The sequence below is a fragment of the Eutrigla gurnardus genome (assembly GCF_963514095.1).
Source record: "Eutrigla gurnardus genome assembly, chromosome: 14".
Taxonomy (NCBI): Eukaryota; Metazoa; Chordata; class Actinopteri; order Perciformes; family Triglidae; genus Eutrigla; species Eutrigla gurnardus.
Genome location: NC_139937.1, coordinates 9,880,244 through 9,906,661, shown reverse-complemented (window position 1 = coordinate 9,906,661; position 26,418 = coordinate 9,880,244). Strand labels below are relative to the sequence as shown.

The 26,418-nt window shown below is 43.0% G+C and overlaps 1 protein-coding gene across 3 annotated transcripts in view; it reads right to left on the bottom strand.

Annotated features, from left to right (window-relative positions):
* Nucleotides 1-26,418, bottom strand: part of grb10b (growth factor receptor-bound protein 10b) — a 61,271-nt gene that overhangs the window by 12,218 nt on the left and 22,635 nt on the right. For all 3 annotated transcript variants that reach the window (XR_014598363.1, XM_084027809.1, XM_084027808.1), the window contains exons 4-6: nucleotides 20,283-20,574; nucleotides 17,720-17,864; nucleotides 1,777-1,933 (exon numbers count right to left, since the gene is read on the bottom strand). Coding sequence is in view for 2 of the 3 variants with exons in the window: in XM_084027809.1 (XP_083883935.1) it covers nucleotides 1,777-1,933; nucleotides 17,720-17,864; nucleotides 20,283-20,574 (594 nt within the window). In the remaining variant the exon portion in view is untranslated. The remainder of the gene's footprint in view (nucleotides 1-1,776; nucleotides 1,934-17,719; nucleotides 17,865-20,282; nucleotides 20,575-26,418) is intronic.

Genomic DNA, 26,418 nt, shown 5'->3' with positions numbered 1-26,418 from the left:
TGGACCCCTGGGACAGAGCATCGTTTCTACTTCTAGTTCCTTTTGTTATTTTAGTGCACATTTAAAGTTCAAAAGTATCACAACAGTGAGGGTGCGGGTGCAGGAGCTCAGTGAGCTCCACTGATATACTTTCCCTCCACTTTCTCAAATACCTCGGGCTGTGTTTACTCTACTAAATCTATGAAGAATCTACTGTATGACATGCTACCTCTAACTGCTAATGACCAGCCAACTAAAATGCAACACTTTCATCCGCAATTTCTACAGAGGAAACTATTCTTCATTTCTTTTCCACCATCATCAGCTTGACCTTTTTTACTCTACATTTGTCCTGAGGTCTATTTTCTGCATTCAGGAGAGTGGTGTCGGTGGCATCGCCACGAAACACAGCCTTTTATCCTCTTCAACCAATCATCTCCATCACCTCTCTGCCGTGTCATTTATAGTAATGGATCAATAACAATACACCATCTCTGACATGGAGAGTAGCACAGCTCCGCAGTGTTTTTGTAGAAGTGACCATCATTAAAGCGATACATCTCCTAATTCATAACCCTAAAGTGTCAACTTCTCTTCCCTTAGCTTCGGCTGAAGTCCTTCATTCCCAATTTAAAGAATATAAAAACATCATAATATAATCTTCTGCACTGCAATCATTCTTAAAATCTAGTTTAGGATCCAGAAGAACCTGGTGAGGAACTATCTTGGAATTGATTCCATGCAGTCCAACAACATTAAATGAGCCTACCTGATTACAAATATCAGTGAAGGATGTCATATACATACTGTACGATACTTGCTTTCACTATGCAGTGCATAAAAATGTATTTTAGTAGTTGCAAGATGTACGCTTTGGGGACTGTAACAATAATCAATTGTTGACTTTTTAATTTATGCGTGGGGGCCAAAGCGTTTTTGCCGGTTCCCTGAGAGGAGGATGGGTAAGCTTTAATAAGTGCATCATGGAAAGATTGTCTCCACTTACAGCAATTCTGCGATTTACTTGCATACAAAGAAATCCTCAGCTTTTTATTCTGCTTCAAGCGAAGCTGGAACCTTCATCAGCCCTATATAATTTATAATAAAAATCCATAATTTAACTCATCTCAAAACACCTGTAATTAGCATAACAATACTAAGTTTATAGTGTGATCAGATCACACTCTTACTCATCCGCATCAACAGTTTCATCTCTCCTACAAATACACGTACATACCACTCAGGAATCTTGCAAGTGCTTTTCTTTTTCCTTAATTTCAAATACTTCACTACCGAGACAGTGCTAAAGCAACTCTGACCTCATGCAATCCATAGTCATTTTTGTTTCTACATCACTTTTTTGGTCGTACACAAGCAGATCAATCCGTTTTAACCTACATCTCTTTCTCAGATGAGCTGATTAAAATGTGTGCTCAATGTGTCTGTCTTGGTTTTTCACAGGATAACATTTCCCTGCTTCATCTGCACCGCCACAGCAACCGTTCACACAGCCACTGTGTTGCACTTGATTAGATCACTGGGCATTATGGCTCTGTGCGTGCGTACGCTGTATAGTATGTGCATGCACTCATGCTTGAATACATGCCTGCGTGAGAATATGTGCCTGACCTGTCTGTCTGCCCAAGTATGCAGGGCCGGGCATGCATGCACACACATGCATGTACACTTTGTGAATGCACCTGTGTGTGTCAGTGATTGTATTGAGGCCCACCCCAAAAAAGTGTGAGTGTGTGTGTGTTCATGTGTGTATCTGTGCATGTGAACAGTGTTACCTACCTAGCCCAAGCAGCGGGTGGTGTTCAACAAGTGCCCAACTGTTGTCATCCACACAATGGCTTTTATAAACCAGGAGCTGGCACAGGTCCCTGGCTGTCATGTCGGCTGGGATCTCCACCACTTTACCCATGCCGTCTTCGCTGAAGATCTTGACAATCTGGAGAGGAAATAATATATTAGAGCTCGCTTATAACAAACAAAGATCACATCTAGTGAGGTAAACTAGAGAATTTCAATAAAGGAGGACAAAATGCTTTTAAACCAGTTGTGAGGCTGTCCTTGATATGACAAAATGAAGCAAACGATTCATAGCGGCAAAGGATATATTTAGAATAAGATGGCGGTTTAAAAATGAATTTTTATGGTAACCCCTCAGGGAACCTCGAGTTGTGATAAAGTCATTTAACACAAACCATTTTTGGAAACTCGGCCTAATGGGTGGGTGAAGCCAGCAATTTTCTTCAAACACTAGCACAGTATTTATCATATAGCGCCCCATACACTGAAGCCTACACAGGCCTGTAATTATAGCACACAATAGTAAAGAACAGACACTCAAAACTATGTAGCACTCGTGGTGTAAGGAATCACAGACAAGCATTTCTTACAGCAACTTGTTGGTGTATTAGAGAAGCAAATTTAGTGTATTTTGTACACAACATGCATCTGCTTCCCCCCCCCCCCCCCCCCCCCCCATGACTTAATATGTTGAAATTGGGCCAGTAATAAATCACGTAATTCATTTCGATTCCATTAATAATACTCACACACATGTTCTCCTCTTCTCTGTCCAGACTAATATACATATATATACATATATACTGTATAGCAACAGGGCATCAGGCTCTGCGAAGGTTAATCTCCATTCTAAAATCTCATCGGTGTAAGCAACATCCATTTACATCCAGATACCCGTGTATATACTGTAGGTAAACATTCCCTTGTTAGAGATCACCAAAAAGAAATACAGGAATTATTGCCACCCCTATTTTGGTAAATCCTAAATCTACGTCCACTAAGTCCACAGGTTGCTTTCCAAAAGAAACTCATGCGATCACATTCAAATGATACACACAGAGAAAACCAGAACAGCCTAACCTGCAGAGGAATCCAGCCTTGTTAGCCTACACAGGAATCCAGCCTACTAAGCCTACACATGTCATGTATGCACACTTCCCACATAATATATCACGACAAAGAAATCCTGTTCTCTTCTTGAACAGACTCGAGGGCTCAAATCATCACAGTTTGCACAAACCAGGCCTGAGGCGATCAATCCATCCAACATGTTCAAGACGAAAGGAGCCTCAATCATTCAAAGCTACTGACGTATTTGACTCTCTCTGTTTTTTCCCAACTGCTCTCCTCATATCTCGAAAAAGACAAATTGTCTTCAGCCTTTAAGGTATTTACACATTCCATGTCTCTCCCCTGGTTAATCATAGCAGCACTTCAAAGAGAAATGTTCTTCACATGTATAAGGAGAAGGCGGCGATACACAGGGAGAGATAAGAGACACAGAAAGAGAGCGGTCTTACCTCTACGGCCCGCAATAGGCAGCAGTCCGGGGAACACGAAGGCATTTTTGGAGTCAGCCTGACTCCCTCCACGCACACACACTCACACACACTCACTCTCACACAGTCACTAAGACAGAAAACCTTGCCGTTATGTCGCCCTCCAGAGAGAAAGAAACAAATCTGAATGTCCACAGTTGACAGTGCAGTTGTGCTACCTGTCACATAGCCTGCTCACTAGTCCTTCAGTGTATTTAGGCCGCTGGCTCTTTCCTCCAAAAAAAGAATAAGAGAAAAAAAAACTGTCTGTGTGACCAAAAGCCGCTGTCTGTAGAGCTCACAGGACAGACACACAGAGACAGTGATCGGATGGCAGCAGGTACAGTACAGTGTTTCCAGTGCCGGTCGAGTCTGACAACTATCTTTCTTCCTCTCTCCCTCCCTCCCTCCGTCTCTCTCTCTCCCTCACAAAGGGTTACAGCCTCAGCCACGGGCTCTAAGGCACACTGAATCAAACCACACGCTCACCAACCAATCATAAGGCTGCAGCAGGCTGATGTAATCATTCCCACACAGACCCAGGCACGCGCACGCACGCACGCACACACACACACACACATACACGCCGACACACACACTCTGCGAGGCATAAACACTCCAGTAGACACACAGACGCACAGTCATGCAAAGATGCAGCCAACTTTTTCAGACCTCTTGCGAGCTCTCTGCTTCAGTTTCTTTTCAGAGCTCGAAGCGAGAGGGTTCGTTTGAGAAGGGTGTGGGGCAGTGAGGAGGAGGAGGAGGGGGAGGAGGTGGAGCAGGAAGAGGAAAAAATGATAAAGGAAGGAGTAAAAAAAAAAAAAAAAGTTTGTCTTTGTCGCTTTTCTCATCTCCAAAATGTTCAGAAGGATTTCAAGTGAGGGCTTGTTGGCTTGTACGTTTTTCACTTCTTTGCTTCCCTTTTCTTCTCCCTCCCTTCCTCCCTCTTCCCCTCCCTGTGGCTTAACTTTGAACTCCCCAGTCAGATCTCTGCCTCTCGCAGCAGTAACAAGACTCATTACAGAGCAAATGAAATGAAACAAACCTGGAGCAGCACTTGAGCACTCCGACCTTCTCCTCCTCCTCCCCTGGTGGGTAGCTTCATGCCAACATTCTTTCTCTCGAAAGAACAAAAAAAAACTTGGGAGACTTTTGCACACTCATGCAGACGCCCCCCCCCCCCCCCCCCCCCCTTTAAGTTGGATATTTAATACACCATCAGACAGACACAAGCCTTGACACACCCGTCTAGGAGACGCTATCGGCCTTGCGTTGTCATTGAAGCAACTTCTTCTTGTTTCCCCCAATTTTTAGAGTAAGGAGATTGTGTGTGTGTGTGTGTGTGTGTGTGTGTGCGTGTGTTTGTACATGTGTGGGTGAGGTGTAAACCAGGAATAAGCACAGTTACACAGAAGGAAGGAGGAAATGGTGGTAAAAGTGGTAGCAGCCAAAGAGATATGACTCAACTTACTATAGCGGGAAACTTTGGGGAGGGATAGAGGGAGGAAAGGGGGGAGTCAGTTGCTGGGGGAGGGGATAAGAGAGAGAGAGAGAGAGATAGAGTGTATGTGTGTTTGTAAATGATCGCACATGCACATAGACACGTATGTGGATGGGTGAGTGTGGGACAGGGAGAAACAGCAGACAGACAGACGAGGGAAGTGAAGGGAAAAAGAGTGAAGTGGAGGGAAGTGTTAGTGTGTGTGTGTGTGAGAGAGAGAGAGAGAGAGAGAGAGAGAGAGAGAGAGATAGAGAGAGATAGAGAGAGAGACTGTCTGGTGACACACTGCAGCAGAATGTGTAGTATGAATGCATCCTACTGTTAACTACATATCTAGCCTGCACAGCTGTCTCTCACCCCCTCCCTCCCCCCCCCCCCACTACACTCCCAAGACACACCCTCTCCTACGTCACAGTGAGCCAGAGGGGAAAGCCCCAAGAAGGCTGCGCCCATCACACATGCTGCGGGACAGGTTTCTACGTACATCGCCGTAATTATAAGGATTTCTCCATCGGCCCATTGACCTCAACTTTTCTGGCAAGAAATCAAACTTGCTAGGTTTTGGAGAAGACAGGAAAGGACATGGTTTATGTCAATAATAACAGTCTTATCATAGTATAGAGGTGGGGTCATGTGAGTCAAATCCAAAGTCAGGTAACTAAAGGTTCAACCCATGATATTAACCACATTTAATGTAATTTAATGAGCTAGATACCAAACAGAGGAGGATATATGTGATACACTGTGTGAACATAATGTATGTATGGGGATGAGAAACACGAGGAGGCTTGGCTGGCCGAGAGACATATCAGGACAAACAGCAAGTAGCTGGAAGGAATAAGTGGTTATCTGCCGGAGCAGCATGAATCATCAGAAAATGATCTCCTCGTGACATTATAAAAACCACCTCATTGACGTATTTAACTGTGACCGCTGATTTCAACAGTCAGGTGATACCGATCAGCTGAGAGTGTTGCTAATTTGGGTGGGAGCTGATCCTTCATCAGCTGTGGAAATCTTATACCGCAGAGTGGCAATAATATTAGGAATGAGACAGTGGAGTGACATGTTTCAACTGAGCTCCTCTACTTCTTCTTAAAGGTCGGCGAAGGTGAGAGAGAAACAGAAAGAGAAACAGAAAGAAAAGAAAACTTTATCTCCTAATGCTTTTATCTGTGTCCACATTTAGATGGAGGAGCGGGGCCTCTCCACCTCTCTGATGACTCAGGTCTGATAACTGTCCTGTGACGTAATGCCCCAGGGAGAGCTTCAGGACACACACACACACACACACACACACACACACACACACACACACACACACACACACACACACACACACACACACACACACACACACACACACACACACACACACACACACACACACACACACACACACACACACACACACACACACACACGTGTCCTCATACATATCCTGACTCACACATGCTAAGCACGTACATATCGTACTACACGCACACAGTCCTAGTACAGACAGACAGACAGACAGACACACCACACACACACAGACACACAGACACACACACACACACACACACACACACACACACACACAAAGACAAAGACAAAGAGAGACAGGCGCAGGCTGGCAGAGAAAGTAAACTGCACTGTATGAGAACGAAACTCAAGTATGTATACAAGCATGTGTGTGCACGCCCAGCGGCTCTCACGCAAACACAAATCCGTCTCTTTGACAATTGGCGGTCTATAAATAGCTCCACTGGCATTACGTACACATTACAAGCCATTACATCAGATAGGAGTTACTGTGGCAGATTACAATTCTAAAAGACCATTAGCCATTAGGCATACAAGCCTCCACACACATTAAGATCCATTACATGTGGGCAATGTAGTGAAGCAGTTGAAAAGAAAGGTAGTCAACCTGGATAACGGTTGCGTAACGGAGAGGAAAGTCGAGTGTTGTTAAACGGCAGAGAAAAACCATCATGGAAATATTCTCATAACGGTTATTGCCAAAAAGACAGCGTGTCGTCATACCAACTATTCACATGTAAATTCAATCCTGGTGGCAATTCTTCCTGGAATATCGAAGCAACAAGGACATTCTTTCCGATTAACACACGCACTGGGACTTTCTTGCCCTGAGTTTAGCCTTTAGGCTGTGTGCAATTATGGCTTACCCCTAACCTTAACCACATCCCTTAAATGGACCTTAACTATCATTAACTCAACATCTGATTGACTAAGCTTGTTGGTAGTACCGTGCACAATATTTGGGGCAAAAAAAAGTATGTGCTCGCTTTATTCTCACAGCTCATACAGTACCCTCTAGAATAAATAAAGTCATCGTTTAAAGAGATTGACTAATGGTTCATGGCTGGGTTGTATGGGCAGGAAGCATACATTTTTACACAGTGAGAATGGAGGCTATGAAACATTACATTGTTTATTATTTTATTATTCCAAAACATTATTATTCTAGCTATGATTTATTTGTATGAAAACAATCAGTTGTGTCAAGAGTGGAACATCTATATAAACGTTGAGATAACATCAACATATTGCTGGCTTTAAGCGAGGAATGATGCTTGCCAAGAAAAACCCCTCCACTGTCAACATTTAGCTGTATCTGTTCTGCCTCTGTCCTACAAAAAACCCATTGGTGTTGCCAAAAAAAGAACTGGAGCCGTTGATGAGATTGATTTGACTCACACAAACCACCCCAACTTCATATCCCCCATCAACAATTGGTCTCTATAAAGCTGTTCCGACTGTAACGCGGTGCTGTGTGTGGTCTCGGCCGTCCCCGGTGATGAGATGAAGACACAGAAACCTGAATGGGCCTCGGACAATTGGCCGTCCCCACTCAGGGCCTGCAGTCAGCAGTAGTGGGAGGCAGTAGCCAAGAAAACTCTGCTGACTCATGAGGAAGGGCCGGTGAACTGTCTCTTGTCATCCAATTACCGCGTCAAATTAAGACCCAAGACATAGAGGCCTATCTGGACCCAGCGAAGCAAAAGAAGACAGAAAGGGGATTTAGTAGGCAGGGGACAGAGGGAGGGAAAGTGGAGGGAGGAAGGGGGAGAAAGTAGGCATGGTATAGAGAGAGGGAAACGTAGGAGGAAAAAAACTCCCAGTGCACAATGACAATACAAAGTCCTGTAAGTACAGTGGCAGACTGCCATCTCTTCCACTGTGCAGCCATACATCAAACCGTACACTGTATATTGGGTAGTTAGTTAACCCACAGAGCCTGCTCTGTCTTCAAATAATGAAGTCTTAACACCCACTCAGGGTATTAAGACTCTTCAACTTGAAGGTTGGAAGGATTTTGGTGCTCGGCCGAGTCGCATTAAATTAGCGATGCAGGTCAGGTAGCACAAGTTGACAGGTTGAGGCTTTTGGACAGGCCATAAAAAAGAATGTATGTATGTGTGTATATATATATAAATAAAAGAGGCACTGCCCAACCTAATCAGTTTGATTAAGTTTTACTCATAAGTCCTTGCTCCAGGTGTTTGGATGACCTGCTGACCAGTTTTTATAACTTATCCAGTTTGATTGTTCAGTGCCAGAAGTTTCAACGGAAACATCCCCACACAGCTGTCCAGTCATCTTTGCGATTTATTCCTGTTTCCTGTGAGTGCCAAATTACTACCAGTTGGTTGAAAGGTGAAACACTGACTACACACGGCTACGATGATTCAAGAACAATCTCTCCCCTATTTACTACGACTACCTGCTGAGAAACACCCTGCGTGGAGCCAAATATTTTACCAACAGGAGGAAAAGTGGGGGCGGATGCTTAATTGTGTCCCGGGGCCGACTGCCAGCGAACCCCGGGCAGAAAATGTCCTTTCCGACCAATTCTGATTTGGAGCCATTGTCCAATTACAGCGGGAGGGCAGCAGGATGGGGCAGGGGAATTGTGATTGGGCGAACAAAGGATGAAATCAGTGGCATGATTTTGGCAATATACTCGAAATGGTCCACTAGTTGGATGGCAGGCAGTGGCGTTGTTGCACGGTGGCCTCGGGACAAGTTTAGACTTCCGGTCTACATGAGAGATTCTACCGCTCATATTCACATTTTATAAAACTTTAAAATTAGAGCAGAAATCACGGTTTTCACCAGTAACTACTTGTCTTTTTGTAATACTACTGTGATTGAATGACCATAAAACAAAAAAGATAGCAATAATAGAAGGACAAAGGTAAAAGGAAGGCTGAAGTGTAAAAAGAGGCTACCAGCATCACAACTCCAGACAATCCTTACACATTCAGAGGAATCACAGTATGTACCACAGTTCAGTACAAACTGTCCCCAATAACGGGAAGTTTACTCTGGAGATGCCAAGATCACAGTGCCACAGTTCTGTCTGTCTGCCTGTCATTCCCTCTCTCTCACATGTTTTTGGATATCAAAGACTGAAGGCCATAGCTACATTTGAAACTTAATTATATTTCTTTTGTCCACTCACTGTATGTGTATTTTTTGAGACTTTAAATAAGTGTTCTGTCCATCATCCTGAAGTATTAAATTGTTCTTTTAACTCAAGTATGCAGACAAAGCATATTAAAGCACAGCAAACTTGAAACTGTCTCTTCTCTTCTTAATTTTCTTTTTGCTTTGAGCCGTCTCCTTGATTTGATGTCCAATAGTAGTTGACTTCTTTCCTGATCTGATGAATTATATAAAGGCAGAAGTACTTTTAAAGTTTAAAACGAATGCACATTAACATTTAAGCAGATAATAAAATGTTCGCTGTTTTACATGGCAGATGAGCAATGATGTTGTTAATTCATTTTTAAAATAACCTTTAGAACACTGCTTTTAGCAGCTTTTCAATCCCTTATTTCCTTTTATTCTTCTGCTTATTCCTCTTACTTCCCTCCTCTTCACAGCAGCAGCTTCAGATATCTGAGCTGTCCTACTTTCCCTAAGAGGGGGGGGGGGGGGGGGGGGGGGGGGGTAGAGAGAGAGAGAGAGAGAGAGAGAGAGAGAGAGAGAGAGAAAGAGAGAGAGAGAGAGAGAGAGAAAGAGAGAGAGAGGCAGTCTTCATGACCTACATGAGTCCACCAGCTCTGTTCAGCTTTGGCCAGATGAAATGCCTACAGGCAGCAACACATTGCTCTCTTTGTGGAACACATGGACACAAACAGACACATGCTTATACACCTGTATTGCGGAGGACACACAAAAAAAAAAACCGCAGGCACACAATCTTGTGCCAAAAAAGCGCCGACGGTGCTCAACAAAACTTCACAGTAAAGTTTGTCAGATTCAATATTGTTTTGAACAGTCGATTCTGAATCGTTTGCTCGCAGGAGATAAATGCACAAAGTACCTGCATTTGATACTCTGACAGCCTAAAATATAGAGGCCGAGATGGAGGAGAGACCAAACACCATCAGGGATTCCCATTAGCTGCAGGAGTAATGGGATCTTGCCCTATTAGCTGGGTGAAAGTTGTGGCTTCTAATCTTACACTGCCGGCCGTCTGGGACATGCAGTGAGGGATGGACCATTAAAAGGTGCATCATCCCCAGTGCCTGGGTGGTCCAGCCGTGTTCCTATGGAGACACATTTATTTAGCTAAATTCAATGTAGAAATGAATTAAGTAGATCATCAATTATTAACCACTTTCTAATATTCAAGGCTTTGGCTTTGCTACCATTACCTCACTGAAGAAAACGTAAATGCACTAAATGGGATCCTCTCTTTAATCGATCACTGAAAACTGAACTGTGATGACATCATCGGATGCTGGTGTAAAAAGAAAACTAATGTGCATTCATGTCTACTGCATCTGCCTGGCTACAGTCTGCATTGTCGATTTATTGATTGGCTGGTATTATTTAGACTATTTTGGGTCTCACAAGACTGGAATTGCCGTTTCCAGAGAGAGTGGGCCACATGGTCAAAGTTTTTGTACATTTTTGTCGCACCATTTTTTTTTTGGAAGTCCATATTTGCTTTCTAACATACAAATGTCTTTCCAGTGTCCCGTGCTTCTTCACTGCTCGTATCATGTAGCAGACGTCACTTCTGTTGCCTGTTAGAAATAAATTGTTTTTAGCGTTTTTATTTTACAACATATGTTTTTATGCATAATAGCTACAGCTGGAATTTATTTTTGACTTTATGGACAGACACCGCTGCTTTTTCATTAGCTCTGGGCTGTAATGTGGTGTTCATCACATGGAGTTTTCTGTAGGCTGTGGATGTGGGCTGCAGATGGCTGAGTAGTTGCAGTGACACTGACCTATTTTTATTTGAAGCGTGTAAATTCATTTAGCATGTAACAGGATATTTTTAAACCAACAGTTTGCGTCTAAGCATAAGTGGGATGGTTCTCCAAAAACAGGCCACAGAATATGTTTGATTAGTCTTGATTTTGGTGGGACTTAAGTGTGTGTGTTAACGTCTAGCTCATGGTACATTTTATAAGCACTGCCCTTGGTAATTTACTGATGCAGCTCAATTTAACTCAACCACAGAGGTCTTTGTGCCCAAGCTATGATATTGTGATCTGCTCCCAACTGGCTTGTTCTTCTTTATCCAAATCTTAAACTGATCCATTACTCAGGCTAATCATGCCAGCCAGCCTAGCTTAATATTCAACAACAGGCCATGTGTATGTGTGTGCCTGTTTGTGCGTATGTGTGGCAGTAGCAGGTCGAGGCATGTTTCCATTTAGCAGCGGGGGATAAATATTGTCTTGACACATGAGATGTTGCAGACTCAACCGTAACCTGTCTGTCTCTTCTCCAGGTAGCATTTCTTTCACAGCCTAATCATTTGCATTTCACAGCGCTGCAAATCCACTCATTCAGCTCGCAATTTGCGTATACGTTGAGGTTGAAGTGTCTGCTTGAGGAACAGAAAGAGAGCAGGGACATGCATGCTGACAAAGGGTTACTGTACTGCCTGCATGCTCTCTTTACCTCTGCCACAAAGAGCATCAAATAACATAGAAGTGCGTGTGTGTGTGTGTGTGTGTGTGTACGTGCACGCACCTTGGGCTCAGGGACTAGATGTAATGTTAGGAATAATGAGGCCAGCAGGCAGGCTTGCATCAAATATACACACATGCTTGCACACACGCACAAGCTCAATAGAAACTCCAATTTAAGAGCATTATTTATATTCACATCAGTTGCAAATAATCACAAAGACAAACAATCCAAGTTCCATAAACAGTACAAATCCACTCACACACACACACACACGCCACAAACACATAAACGTGACTAGCTGGTGATTAAGCAATACAACAAGTGTCTGTAGGTGTCTGTCCCGCACTTCACTTTAAAGATCCATGTAAAAGCACGCTGGTTGCTGGAAGAGTGAGCCAGCAGAATCTTTTGGCACTGCGTCACCTTTGATCTCTGCACAGTGCTGCCTGCAGAACACATCGACTCCACAATGAAGCAGAACACAGACACACACATAAACATGCTGCCTAAAGCTCTCACGGATGCACACACATAAGTAGCCCTGCTTGTAAAGACAAACATACACACTTTAGGAGCACACACACACACACACACACACACACACACACACACACACACACACACACACACACACACACACACACACACACACACACACACACACACACACACACACACACACACACACACACACACACACACACACACACACACACACACACACACACACACACACACACAGACAGACAGACAGACAGACAGACAGACAGACAGACAGACAGACAGACAGACAGACAGAACCTCCTCACAAAACACGCCCTCACTTTAAAACAAACACTTGTGCGCGCGCCCACAGACGTTCCCACACTTCGGGCCCAACAGTTTGGGCATCGACAGCATTCCATTTTGCTTTTCCGTTTACAGTGGAAAAATCTGCCCTTTGACCCCGGAGCATTTCCAACGTTGGAGGAAGCAGCCAAGGAATGCCGTGCTTCCAGCACCAACAGTGTGAGGAGGGATGGTTCGATGCCCATCATTTATATACCGGGTGTTTCTACTTTAAATCCTTTTGCTTCTTTTCAGCCACTACAATGGTTGCTTCAAGTATTCATTGAGTAAAACTTCATAATTTGGTAGGAGCAAATTTTTCATTCCTCGGCAATTAAGTGACTCCTTTTATTACTAGTGAAAGAGCAAGATCTGCAAAACTTTCCCTCACGTATACGCTTGTTCTTATTACTTTACAGTTTTCTTTCAGCTGCAGGGGCGGATTATATGAGTGAGCGTATGCAACATTCATATTCTTCTCGGAATTCATGATAATGGTATTTTAGAGTATTTTTGGTAGGTTTTTTACGATGCTGAGCTGCACGTCTGTCTCATCACACCTTCCTTGTTCCTTCTTTATGAACAGAGTGAGAACATTAATAAAAGCTGATAGTGGTACTACTCCATTTACTAATTTACAAGCTGGAGAATAATGATTTTAAATTCTGATTCATTTAAAAGGTTGCGTGTATTCTGGCATCTTGAACCCATCTTTTAAATTATACTTCAGTACAGCACTGTGACGCTTTTTTGATAAGTAGGTGTCACAGCTTTGAAGGCTGCCTAACTCGACTGGAGGCACAATCATGCAGAGAGAGAGAGAGAGAGAGAGAGAGAGAGAGAGAGAGAGAGAGAGAGAGAGAGAGAGAGAGAGAGACAGAGAGAGCAGAGGAAAAGTGAGATGAGGTGGAAAAGCGATCAGTATCACCATCATTAGAGCAAATGTTAATGATCCCTTCAGGCATATTGTTGCTCAGCAGGTTCCAAGAATACAATCCAGGGAGGAAATACACAGAAAAGGATACTGAGAGAAACACAAGTATTCTCACCAGCAAATACACAAAACAAAAGGTAAATGTATTATCTTATCTTAGATACATAATTTGCATAATGCTAAACATTTGCACATTTGCATTGCATTTGCATGTAGTCAGCTGTGTCCTACTGAAAAAAATGTTTTGTTCATGCTAGACAGATATACAGCAGAAAGCAGCAGCATTATATTTTGGTCAGACTTTTGCTACTAGACAACTATGTTGGCACTGAGCGCCAACAGCTCATTTGCTAACATTATTAGTGCCAACCAAACCTCCGCTGCTCGTCTGGCACTATGTGCTATTTTAGGCCTCTTACTTCATCATGTGTGAACAAGTTTTCATCTAGTGAGCTCATTTGTTACAGGTCATGCTGCGCCGGGCTTGTTCCTAACCTAAGATCAACAGCAATGTTGACTGAACTACGAGTTCAGAGTAAAGGACAAACGCATGACAGAGGAGGAAAAATAAACATACAGACATATACAGTCAAAGACACAGAGATAGCCAGACCAGTAGAAAGATAATGGAACACAGACGGGAACGCAGAGACAGGACGTGGGGAATCCTGCCACACCATGGAGCGCAGTGAGCTACAGGACATCCAGTCCAAGTACAGTAAATCCAGCAAAATCTGGCAAGCTAGTGATCAAATCAGTGTTCCCACACTATGACTGTGGCAGCTATGGGAACACTGTGTCCAAGTAGGTACATAACAGCACTCTCTATTGCACGACTGAGGACAGACTGTCAAAACCCTCGACTGAGAAAATTAATGGATATACAAGCTAACTGCCTCACATTCAAGGCTTCTTATAGGTTTTTCCATTGCACGGCATGGATTACGCAGGCTAAGCTCAAGCTAAGTGTAGCGCGGTTGTAGTACCTGCTTTTTGGCCGGTCGCTTCTTTATGGAATGTATGGAGTTTTAACATTCAATAAAGCCCGGATTTTGTTTGCAGTAATCCTCAGCAGACACAGTAAGTCGTCCACCCCCCCCCCCCCCCCCCAAGGATACGTGCCCATCTGTGCGCATTTTCACACATACCACAATGGAGTGGTGCCAGTGCTCATAGATGGCAGCTTCCTAGTTCGATGTTCTCAGTTCCACTGCAGCTCCCAAATTAACCATATATACTCTTTCTGATTTGCCCTCGTGTGTTTCATTGATGCCACAGCTCAAAGATGAAGTTTGGCACACGTGCGCACCTGCTGTAGACCTTCCGTAACCACCGCCCGGACAGCATGAATGACTGCATTGCTCATTTTAAAATCAATGATCATACCTCATCCCTATTTCAGAGTTTCCCCTTTAAGAACGCACAGCTAGGAATACGAGCCGTCGAGAGGAGGGAAATGGAGGAAGACAGGAGGGAGAGGAGAGTGGAGGAAAGTGAGGTAATTGGGAGTCATGTGGCCGTGTCAAACGGCTTGCCCAGTGATTCCTGACAGCCCAGCACAGCGTCCTCATGCCTCCTGCACAGAGGCCAAGGAGTGAGGTAAGGAGGAACAGAGGGACAGAAGTATGAGCGTCTGTCAGAGAGGGCCCCGGAGGTTGGAAAATTCAGTAAACTAAACAGAGAAACTTCTCACCAGCAGGCTGGCTGACTGGCCTGGAGGTTTGAAGGGCAGGGAGAGGAGGGGTAGACAGAGACACGCTGACCACCGCACATAAAGACGGAGCACATATGGTCAAAATGTTTATGGTTAGAGGAGCGGGACTTGGGGGCAATGATTTACCTGCCCACCATCCCGCAGACCACTCCTCCATAGATGAGTGTGAGGGAGGAATACACTGTTCCACATGCCTCTGGAGCCGAACCCCAAAAGCACATGTGTGATGGGATGATTTATTTTTTTTTTTCTCAACAGAAAGGTGCTGAATTGAATTTCCACTGAAGAACAACCACAATGAGACATACTTTCCATCGCCATCAACAATGGATAGACACTGCCAATGTTGTAAATAGTTTACACAACTCACAAAGACAAACAAGCAGACGTGAGCGCTAACACACACATGTCTAAAAAAACAAATACGGCCATATGCATGCATGGATGGGTGCACAGCGCACTTGGAGCACGGCAAACGTACAAAGAATTACATTTTCCACAGCTCTCTCTCAGCATTCCGTTCATTGCAAAAGTGTGGCGGTCCATGAAAAACTAAACCATTAACAACGTTGTTTTACCTCGACAGGCATGTTTACATTTTCGTGCATTCTGAGCAGATGTGTGGCAATGTTTCAACACATGATGTACAACTTATTTTTTACACTCTGCATGAATTAAGTCTGTGACTGATGGTCAAGTTCTTGCAACTAAATTTCATTAAGAATTAGTCAAAACAATCTAATTTTACACAAACTGCACATAAGGTAAAGACAATTGATGGATTATGGGTTCACTTCTACAAATATTCTGTATGACCAACAAGAAACTTGAAATGTTATATTTAAATTATACAAGGAGAACAATGTATGAGAGACTCGTTTTGTTTTTAAGACAAAAATTCACTCATTCCTGCTCTTTAAAGTTCTGGAAATGGGATTGCTGTGATGTGGGGCCATAACAGCAGTAAACGTTCCAATCCAGTAGCCTCAAATAGAGCTGAGTTGCTCGAAAAAGCACACTTTTACAGATAGTTCACCGTAATGTATGATCACAGAAATAATTCACCTCCACCGCTAATCTCCAGCTCCCCCACGCGCCCTTTAATCCCCCACTTCACTTCCTAGTTTATACTGCACTCTTAACAGGCCGTATGGGAATTCAAAAACCAACAACATTCCCGTCCCGAGCAGATCTACCAGTCAAAAAAATTGGTTTCTGAATATTTACCAGACACGCCAGCCTTACGTATATGGAGCCAAAGTTATGTCACACAGCTAGTAATTCAATGCAAAACTCATAACCACTTAGTAAGACATTAATCTTTGTGCTTTACCGTATGAGCTAAGATTTACCATGCAGTGTTGAATTTATGACGCAGCTAGTGGTTCAAGCTTATGACATTCTTACAAAGAAAGAAACAACTTTACCCACTTGAAAGACTAGAAAGAAATCTAATCTGAGACTTAGTCTAGCATTAACCATTTAGAGAATTATTCATGTCACAGATGGTCATTCAAAGCCGCTGCTTCCCAACTCTTTAAGCATTTACTGGATGCCACAGGTTTATCAATGCATCAAGTGATTTATGAGGTGATGTTTGAGAAAGCAGCGCGGGTCACATTAAACTCAAGATTTGCATTTTTGGCAAGAAACGACACAACTGGAACTGGAGTCTATGATCTTGTAGCATAACAGCCGTGACCAGAACAGGCCAGGATCATAGCCAGGGAGAGTATTTATGAGAAATAGTCCGCCCCCACATTACTGTAAGCTGGTATGTTGCTGCAACCAGCGATGTCGGGCCTCATGTGAAGACCATTAACAGTGACGATGGGGGGACTCCAACTTCCAGGAATAGACGGACCAGGCTCTAAATCACTGTCAACAAAGGAACACACGAATGCAAGCAGACTCCCAGAAATGCAGCCATGTGTGCAGGTACACACACACACGAACACACACACACACACACACACGAACACACACACGAACACACACTGCTCATCCACTCTTCACCCCGTTCTTTTTTCCCCCTCAAACAAAGCCGCAAATCCACTTGAGCACACACACATGCCCTGTATAGAACAGTGCCATCACGTGCAAGCAATCAACATGCCACAGGGAAAATTCCTGAACGCTTATGTCCAACGCACACGGCCACAAAATACAGCTGATTTACGATATGCAAATACTCCATCCTTCATAACATGTAACTCGAGTCAGACATGTCTCAGTTATCGAGAAATAAGTTAATCATGTCTCATATCCGGTTTTGCAAAGAGAAACACATGCGACGGTCTCCCATTTTGTATGAAGACAATGTTTTGTATCCAGTGCAAACACACCGATTTATAATGCGTAGTAAAACATGAAACCCACAAGAGAGAAAAAAGCAGTTTCCTAATTCCTGAAAAGTCTGTGGACATATTGTTAAGTGTGTGTTTGGGGGTTTGACTTGCATATTTGCCAGTGGAGGGTTCTCCCGGAGGTAGAGAGCCAGGACTGAGGACCGGGGAGCTTGCTGGACTGCAGAGCTCGGGGAAGGGGTTGGGGATGGCCGGGAGGGATGATGTCCTCAGCTGCTGCTCCTCCTCCTGCAACCTCCTGGAGAAACGGACAAAGGACGGAGGAATACTTTGAGTATCAGCTTGTGTTCATCGCGAATAAAAATACCCACTGAAGTCGAGGGTCTTAACCTGGAACAGCCTCTTGAAAATGAGATGGCAGAACTTTGTAATGAGAGTCACCAACATGTGAAATATGTGCAGGAGAGAGAGAAGGAGAAGAGAGTTGCAATTAATAAAGCATTGCTGTACAGTATCCAGGCTCATGTCTGTTTCCATCTGATCTACCAAGTCTCCCAGCAAGTGGAAATCACAGACTTCCACATCGTGCCAGCTAATTTACTGCAATATTTATCACACATCAATATTAAATCAAGACATCACTTTAAAGCATTTTTTGGGAATTCGGCACATACAGTACAGCGTACGCTTGTGGCCTGAGAGGGGAATGGCGTTTTGACAACTGGTCATAAAGTTTTTTTAAAGGAATCAGTCATTCTTTTTAAACGGGCATGCCAGTTTGTGAAATTCTAGCTAGATAGCTAGCTCAGAGGATCACCGTGGAACACTCCTTCTGTCTTTCTCTATCAAAGTGTCTCTCTGTAGAACCCAGTGAGTTCAAAAGGGAATGGGCCTTTTGATGTTGTCCCATCTGAGCTGGAGAACAGGGTGATCCAGAGGTCAGCCCTGAATAATAAGAACGTCAGTCTGTGTGTGCTACAGAGAGAGAGAGGAGAGAGAGAGAGAGAGAGAGAGAGAGAGAGAGAGAGAGAGAGAGAGAGAGAGAGAGAGGGAGAGGGAGAGAGAGAGAGCGCGCTCATAAGACAGAATACTCCCATTACCTGATCATCCCTTTTCTTTCATAAACTCCAAAGGCGAATAATAGGAGATGACACCGCCGCTGCTGTGAGCGCCTTTGAGTTTGCGTGCACTCTACGCATGCAGCCATACTTTGCATTGCATGTGTGAGCGAGCTTACCCACTTTTGAAGGCATACAATAACACCCCTAGGGCTAACTGAATGTACTAAAATAAATGAGAATTTCTCTCTCTCACACACACACACACACACACACACACACACTTGTGTTGTAGTTCGAGACAAAGAGGCAGCAGCAAGGAGGAATGGGTCATTCAGAGGCTACAAAAAGGAAGTGGGGAGGAAAAGTTATGCCCAATTATTGAGAAGGTGGTGAGGAAAGATAGTGTTGTGTGGGAGGCTTCTTTTCCAATGTGGAGAGAAAAAAAAGGTCTGCGTGTGTGTGTGTGTGTGTGTGTGTGTGTGTGTGTGTGTGTGTGTGTGTGTGTGAGAGAGGGAAGGGAAGGGGTTAGCTTAAAGTTTGTTGGAGTGCATGTGTTTGTACACGTGCAGGTCTTATTTTGAGTTTTAAGTGCTAGTATATGTGTATGGTCATAAACAACTCTGATGCCGCCTAAGATGTTTGATGTCACTGAAAAACACCTGATGAATGCACACACAGTCTACTGACGAGCAGATCATTCACAATTCCCTTTAAGCACGTGTTAAATAAATTCAATGTCATGGGTGAAATGCGAGAAAACGGACTTGTACATTCTTCTAATGGTGACATTGAAATTAAACTTGGGCTTTGGTGAAACCAGAAAGAGAATGCTAGATTTTTTAAATATACCCAACCGAAAAAACCCAACCCAGTGTTGCCAACTCTTTTTGTAGCTAGAAGCACTGGCTCCCAACGATGCTAAACCATGCCATCCCTCAACATTAAAGTTTAGGGTTAGGAAGTATGTTTATAGTTTTGGGGCCCAAAATATTGCCAATGTGTGTCTGCGTGGATACCAGATTTTTTTTTTTTTTTTTGTTTGTTTGTTGTCAGATTTGACTTTTTTGATTGGTGTCAGAATGTAAAGAGTATTTCAACAGAATAATAATAATAAACTTAACTTAAAATACACCAACCTGGGCCTGAAATGGGGATGAGTCAATTAGCAAAATAATCCCCCGATTCATTTTCTGCCGATTGACTTCATTAATTAGCTATTGAGCACTTTACATTTAATAAAAAAAAAACATAAGAGCTAACTGAAAATGACAGTTGTACTTCTGTGTCACTTTACAACCACACTTTCTTGTGGTTATTAGCACAAATGGATAAAGATGAATCCACATCTATTTGGATACAAAAGTACTTCACAGGCTGATGGATATTCCCTTAAACTTCAGAGCCTAAACATCCAAACCCTGTCATATTAACATTTAACTTTTCTGTGATTTCACTGCGCTGCTGTAAAAGGCCGTTCACCCAACTCTCTATGACATCCTGCAGCCAAATACAAGTTTATGTCTGTCATGCTTGCTTGGACAGCTCCCTCTGGGGTTCACATAGTCCCTGCCATGAACCCATCCAATTATGAGCTGCTGTAGTGAGCAAAGAAATACATCAACATTGATATCTGCAGAAACCGTGGAGGCCCCTACCTGACAGCAAGAATGTGCATGGGCTGTGACCGTCGGAGGCCGCTTTGGGGCGACTCCCCAGACGGGAAAGAGGAGGGCGGCTCCGGGGAGACGTGGTTTAGCGCCTGCAAGTGCTGACCCTGTCGCAGCTGGTTGTGTTGCATGTGATGATGGTGGTGTTGGTGTGATGAAGAGGTCTGTCCATTGTGCAGTAGTGGGGTGGACTCGGTCTGCTGGCCACTGCAGGTGGAGTACAGGCTTTCCAGCGAAGAGTTCATATCATTTACCAGGGCCTCTAAATCAACATCATCCTCTGGAGGAGACGGAGAGAAAAAGGAGCACATGAGTGACTTCATTTAAAGAGAGACTGGTGGTAAAGAGTTCTTCTGAATTAGGAGTGCATGCTTCTGTAATGTAGATGAGATAAGTAGGTTTCAAAACGGTTCAGCACAAGTGAAAAAGAACATTGAGGAGAAGAAAACACACCATGGAAGCTGGAAAGAAAATCAAACCCAAAATGCAATAAAAGTAAAAAAATATGTATATAAAAAAAAATCTAAGTCCTATAAGCCTTCTGCTTTGGTTTCAAATAGTTGAGGTACACACACAAAAGAGAAGTTTAGTCCTTGGATATTGTTGGGACTTTCCCTTCCTATTTCAGTTTCTCTATCATTTCATTGTGGCAAGAATTTGACTTGACCTCACTTTGCACCACCTTAATTCTAAGAAACACACACACACACACACACACACACACACACACACACACACACACACACACACACACACACACACACACACACACACACACACACACACACACACACACACACACACACACACACACACACACACACACACACACACACACACACACACACACACACACACACACACACACACACACACACACACACACACACACACACAGGTAACCAGTTTTGCGAGAGAGCTCAATCAGCGAGACTATCTTGACCATGTACAATGTGCTGCTCTGTGAGCCAAATCTCCAGGGATAACCGGCACAAGCACGAACCTGCCTGTAACACTCTTACCACTGGGGTTTCACAGCAAAGACAGCTACTCCAACTCCTCTGCATGTATCAAACATTCTGCCTTTAAAAAGGTCTTTAAAAGCAGAATGTGGAATTATTTTCGGGGCGGAGGGGGGTCTATCCTCAAAGCCCCTGTGAAAACTGCTTGGCCCATTTAAATTCATGAAGAGAATTTTTCAACTGACTCCAGGAGCATGGTGTATCAAAGTTTGGAGTGAGCTCAACTGAAGGGTCTCTCTCTCCCCTCCTTCATGCTGTGAAAGTTTTACCATCTGGGTAAACTGGGTGCATAACTTCAGTCTTTCTAAATTACAATTTCCAATGGTGACTCATCTTATGATTAATAATTCTTCATTATGAAAAAGAAATCCATCTCATGAATTCATCATGAAAAACTCTGCATTCAGATCCTTGCAACTGTAGTGTAGGACACAAGTACACCACTAGGGGGAGACAAGCTTCGATTGTACAGGGCAGGCATTCTCAAATGTACATAAAACACATACAGAATACAGATATTAGGACAAATTCTACATTTAAATAACATTCATTATAATGACACACAGTAAGAGAAGATGTCACAGAAGTCACATTGTTATTCACACCACAGGATATCAACCATGACGTTTCAATGGAACTGGTTTCTATTCTGGATTTCTAATTTGATTGTTGATTCTCTCAGTGGCCATACATTTTAACATTTTAACATGCAAATTTTAACAGGCTGATATTATAGTATCTCTATCCTGTTCGGCAAACGCTCCAGGTACAGTCAACGGCTCAAAAACAAAGCTGTGTAAATAAACGAATGAATGAAAGCATATTAAGCACCATATTTAAACTTTCCTCATGCAGTCCCGCTGACAGAGATCCAGGTTTTGAAATGCGCCCTGTCCCGTGTGACTCATATAGCTTCCCCACAGCTCAGGGCGCATGACGGCCAACAGCTGGATCATGCGAGGTGGTGCGAGGGTCATGCCACTCTGAGGCAGCTAAAAGTTCCACTGTGCAGTGGAAAGCTGAGCGTGGCAATTTGATTGATGTTAAGTTTTAAGAGCGCTGGCTTCAAAGTGAGCCCTTAAGCATGGCAATGAATCCGTTTCCTGTGGAAGTACACAAGTTTCTTTTTTTTTTCATAAACAAAAAAAGAAAAAACTTTTTTTTTAAAGTTAGCAAGCTAGTAAACATCCCCATCTCTGTACGCAGCAGCACAGCTTTGTCTCCAGCATGGCTGCTAAAAAATTACCTGCTGAACCCAAAGTGTCGCCTTTGAGGAGCTTTTCCTGAAAACGTGTCGGGTAGCTGTGTCACAGGTGCCTGTGAATCACAGGTGGTTAATCTGTAGGTATTTATAGTGACAGGTAAGCTGGAGCAGCTACTTATAGATAGCCTGGAAAGCTAAAGAGCTATATACCACAGGACACAGGGTTCATACGAGGCCATACACAAGGCAAAGGACGGGGCAAGACACCTGCATTGCAGATCAGAGCAATATTGCCTGCAGCAGCAATGGTGGTTAAAAGAACAAAATGCATAAATTACAGCATTATCAAACAAATACTTAAACCAGAAAACAACATCAAAAGTGAACAAAACATTCCTAGAATTACTTTTCCCCTGAACACATCATCTGCTTATCATCCATCATTCTCACTGGGTGAAACATGTACCCTGGAGCTAGCGAGGTGAAATAAGTTTCCTCATGAATCTGACCTAGTTTGGCCTCTGGATGGGAACTGGCAAAGCCCTTCGCACTGAAAGACACACAACCCGTGAACTCACGCATGTGGGGCTGTTGCGTTATTCCCAGTCACACGATCGCAATCGCCTTTGCATGTCACAATCGGGCAAACAAAGGTATGCGTCATGCACCTGGGTGTAAGGCCGACAGATTGATGACACAGACAGCATGCCGGCGGCCACGCACGTACACACAGGATTTAAACCTGTGACGATCTGGAGCAGGGAGCAAGCTATAGTTCCTTCTTTGACATGGAGGGCAGAAAATAGAAGTTATGCTCGACACTTAGCCTCGGCACGTAGAAGACATAAACACCTTCGTGTCATGGCACGCCTCGCTTCACAATTTTACAGTATTCATTGGATCTCAAAATAGCAAACAAAGCTACAGATGTGGACAGAGCTGCTGATGGTGAGAACTATTAACGTTATATAAATAATTTCACGAACTTTGACAGCAAACAGTGTGGATAATATGCATACACTGAAAAGATTCGGGAATATCAGATTTCAAACTGATACCATCACAAGTAGCCCGGTCTAGTGTCTGCGAGATTAGGACCGATCCATTAAATAAATTCTATGTACTCTATACATTATATACTGGAATACTTTAATTTCTGTTTTGAGCAGTTTTCGCCGAATTAAAAACGTTTCCACTTGAATTGTAGTATGTAGATGTATTATTTTGATAATAAATAGCAATCCAGTACCTTCCACACAATGAGGAATTTAGCTTATTAATAAAACACTTTATCGGATCGGTGCTCAGTTACAGCCGATCCCCAAAGTCCAGGTATCGCTACCGCTTTTGGGTCTCAAACAGTGAGATCGATACAACCAGAGATAACGTATTATTGTAGCATAAATGTGCACCTCAGGTCTGCAATAAGTTCCAACATGATCAAATGGGTATACAATGGTATTAATACCTCAGGTCTGCAATAAGTTCCAACATGATCAAATGGGTATACAATGGTATTAATAGCTTCAGAGCTTGCCATAATACGGTGTATAAAGGGATAAAAGCAGAGGAAACAAATGGCTCCTTATCAAAACCTTCCTCTGAGGATCTATATAATACAGAAGGTAACAATAGAGAAGGTTTAATGTCTAGTTAACACTGCACTCTATGTAGCTAATTTCATTGGTATAAAATAATCAATTAATCAATAATTGTCAAATGATATACTGTGTCAGGGGAAAAAAGGGTGAACATAAACCTCATGATGTCTTCATAGTGCTAGTTCTGTCTGATAAGCGAACCCAAAACAGTAAACAAATCAGTTTCCATATGCCTTAATTAGTCGGCCATTATTATTATGTCAATAAACTAGTCCATTAATGAGTTTCAGCTCTAAATTGTACTGTAGACCCTGGATATTTCAAATATGTTCACCGTGTTTTATAATGAGTTGCATTATTTATGAACTACATGAATAGTTCAACATGTCAGAGTGAAAACCTTTGTGTTATAATCAGTCCTTTATCTATTCATCCATTCTTTTGGGGGGGTTTGCCTTTAACTCAACTGTAGAAGTGACAGTTCAAACTAAAACACTCATTGTTCTTAGTTCCTCTATGGATCGAGTTCACTCCCCTTCTCCTCTGACATGCTTAGCTTCTAAGGACCTATAACCGGTTAAATTGGGGGTAAAAAGTAGCCCAAGCATCCTCTATTGTTTGAGCCACACTAAACATTCACACCATTGACTCCCGTCCCAACCAAGTTACAAGCAGCCAACAACAGAAGAGCAGCTTATCGCCACACATTAACAAACACGTAAATAAATATATGCCTCGCCTCAGACATCTTAATGCTAGTACATAACATTCTGAGATGTTGGCCAATGAAATTACTAAATAACCTTTCATGTAGCTGCAGATGATTTTATCCTGCAGTTGCTGGCTCAACGCTGAACTCAAGCATCTCAAATGCTCAGTTATGTCATAACTAAAGTTCAAATAACAGACGACTTCTGAGCATAGAACATGCTCCCGTTTCCAGGATCCTTTTCTCTCATCTTTTTCTGCATCTTTTCACCGGGACAGAACCTTGTCTGGAGGTCACATTCCCCGAAGGCAAAGCTTGAAGTCCCTAAACTCAGAACTATAAGATCACAGGTTCTTCATTGCCCGATGCATTTCTTATTGTAAGTAAATCAATTCTTCCTTGTCAAGGAATCACTAGTCTTGAAAGCTGCCTCACTTTAAAGCTATGGTCTATGATTTGGAATAAAACAAAAATATCCATTCAGTCTATCAGCCGTAGGCCTGCATAGAAATTGACCAATGGGAGCCATTGCTCCGGAAGGCTCCCATTGGCTCGTACCCTCCATCCAATTCCCTCGTCTCCCCTGCTCATCGTCATCCCGCCTCGTCGAATCGTGGAACACTGAAGGGAGGGGTTTGGTTGGGGGGGCGGGATGTTTTATTCAAATCTGTCTAAGAGGCTCAACTGATTTTCAGAATGTAGACCATAGCTTTAAATGTGCTTTACTGACAAAAATTCAAACATCTTATGGTAGTTTTTGAACTGAAAATGGAAGGATGGATATACATTATAATTATGAAATGATAACATGTCAAAATGTTAAGATAAATTATCTGACTTATATGAGGCTATTAGAATTAGTTAAAAATCAGGATTAGAAAACCCAGTTATCCTAACACCCACCCAAACAGGAATTGGACTGAAATTCTAAAACAATTGAATTAAAAGTTGGTTCATTCACTTAGTTGGTGATTATTACATCTAACAAAGTCTTGGCGTTATTGGATACAAGATGGACGTACCTTCCTCCTTTTTTGCGTATTTCCATATTTCATACGTGGCTTTTGAGCAGTGAGCAAGTTTTAAAGCCCTACAACTCAGCTACATGACTGACATCAGCATGGCATGTGGCAGGGAAAAACAACAAAGAGGAGACGGCGTTTACAAGCCCGTGACACTACTGATCTGAGACAGACGAGAAAAGACTTGCATACAGTATGTGTCACGCCTCGGCTCGGGGCACCGTGGCCTCGTCAGAAGGACTGTACTTGAATAAACCATATTAAACTTTGTAAACCACTTAACTTCACAGTAAAATATCATGTGCACGGCACCGTTAACAGATTACATATTGGGAATATCACGTGGAGCAACTTCTATTTCTAGTCAAACATTGGCTTGAAAATGCTTCAATAAGCCGCTCAATAGTAACTCATTCCAAACATGTGAAACAACGGCAGGTCATATTCCAACAAAGCCATCCTGTTCCCTCCAAAATTAATAGGTTTATGGCTGTTCTAGCTTTGTAGCATTCACAGCGCAAAGTTGTAGCCCTATAAGAATGAAATAGTGGATTTACTGGAAAACA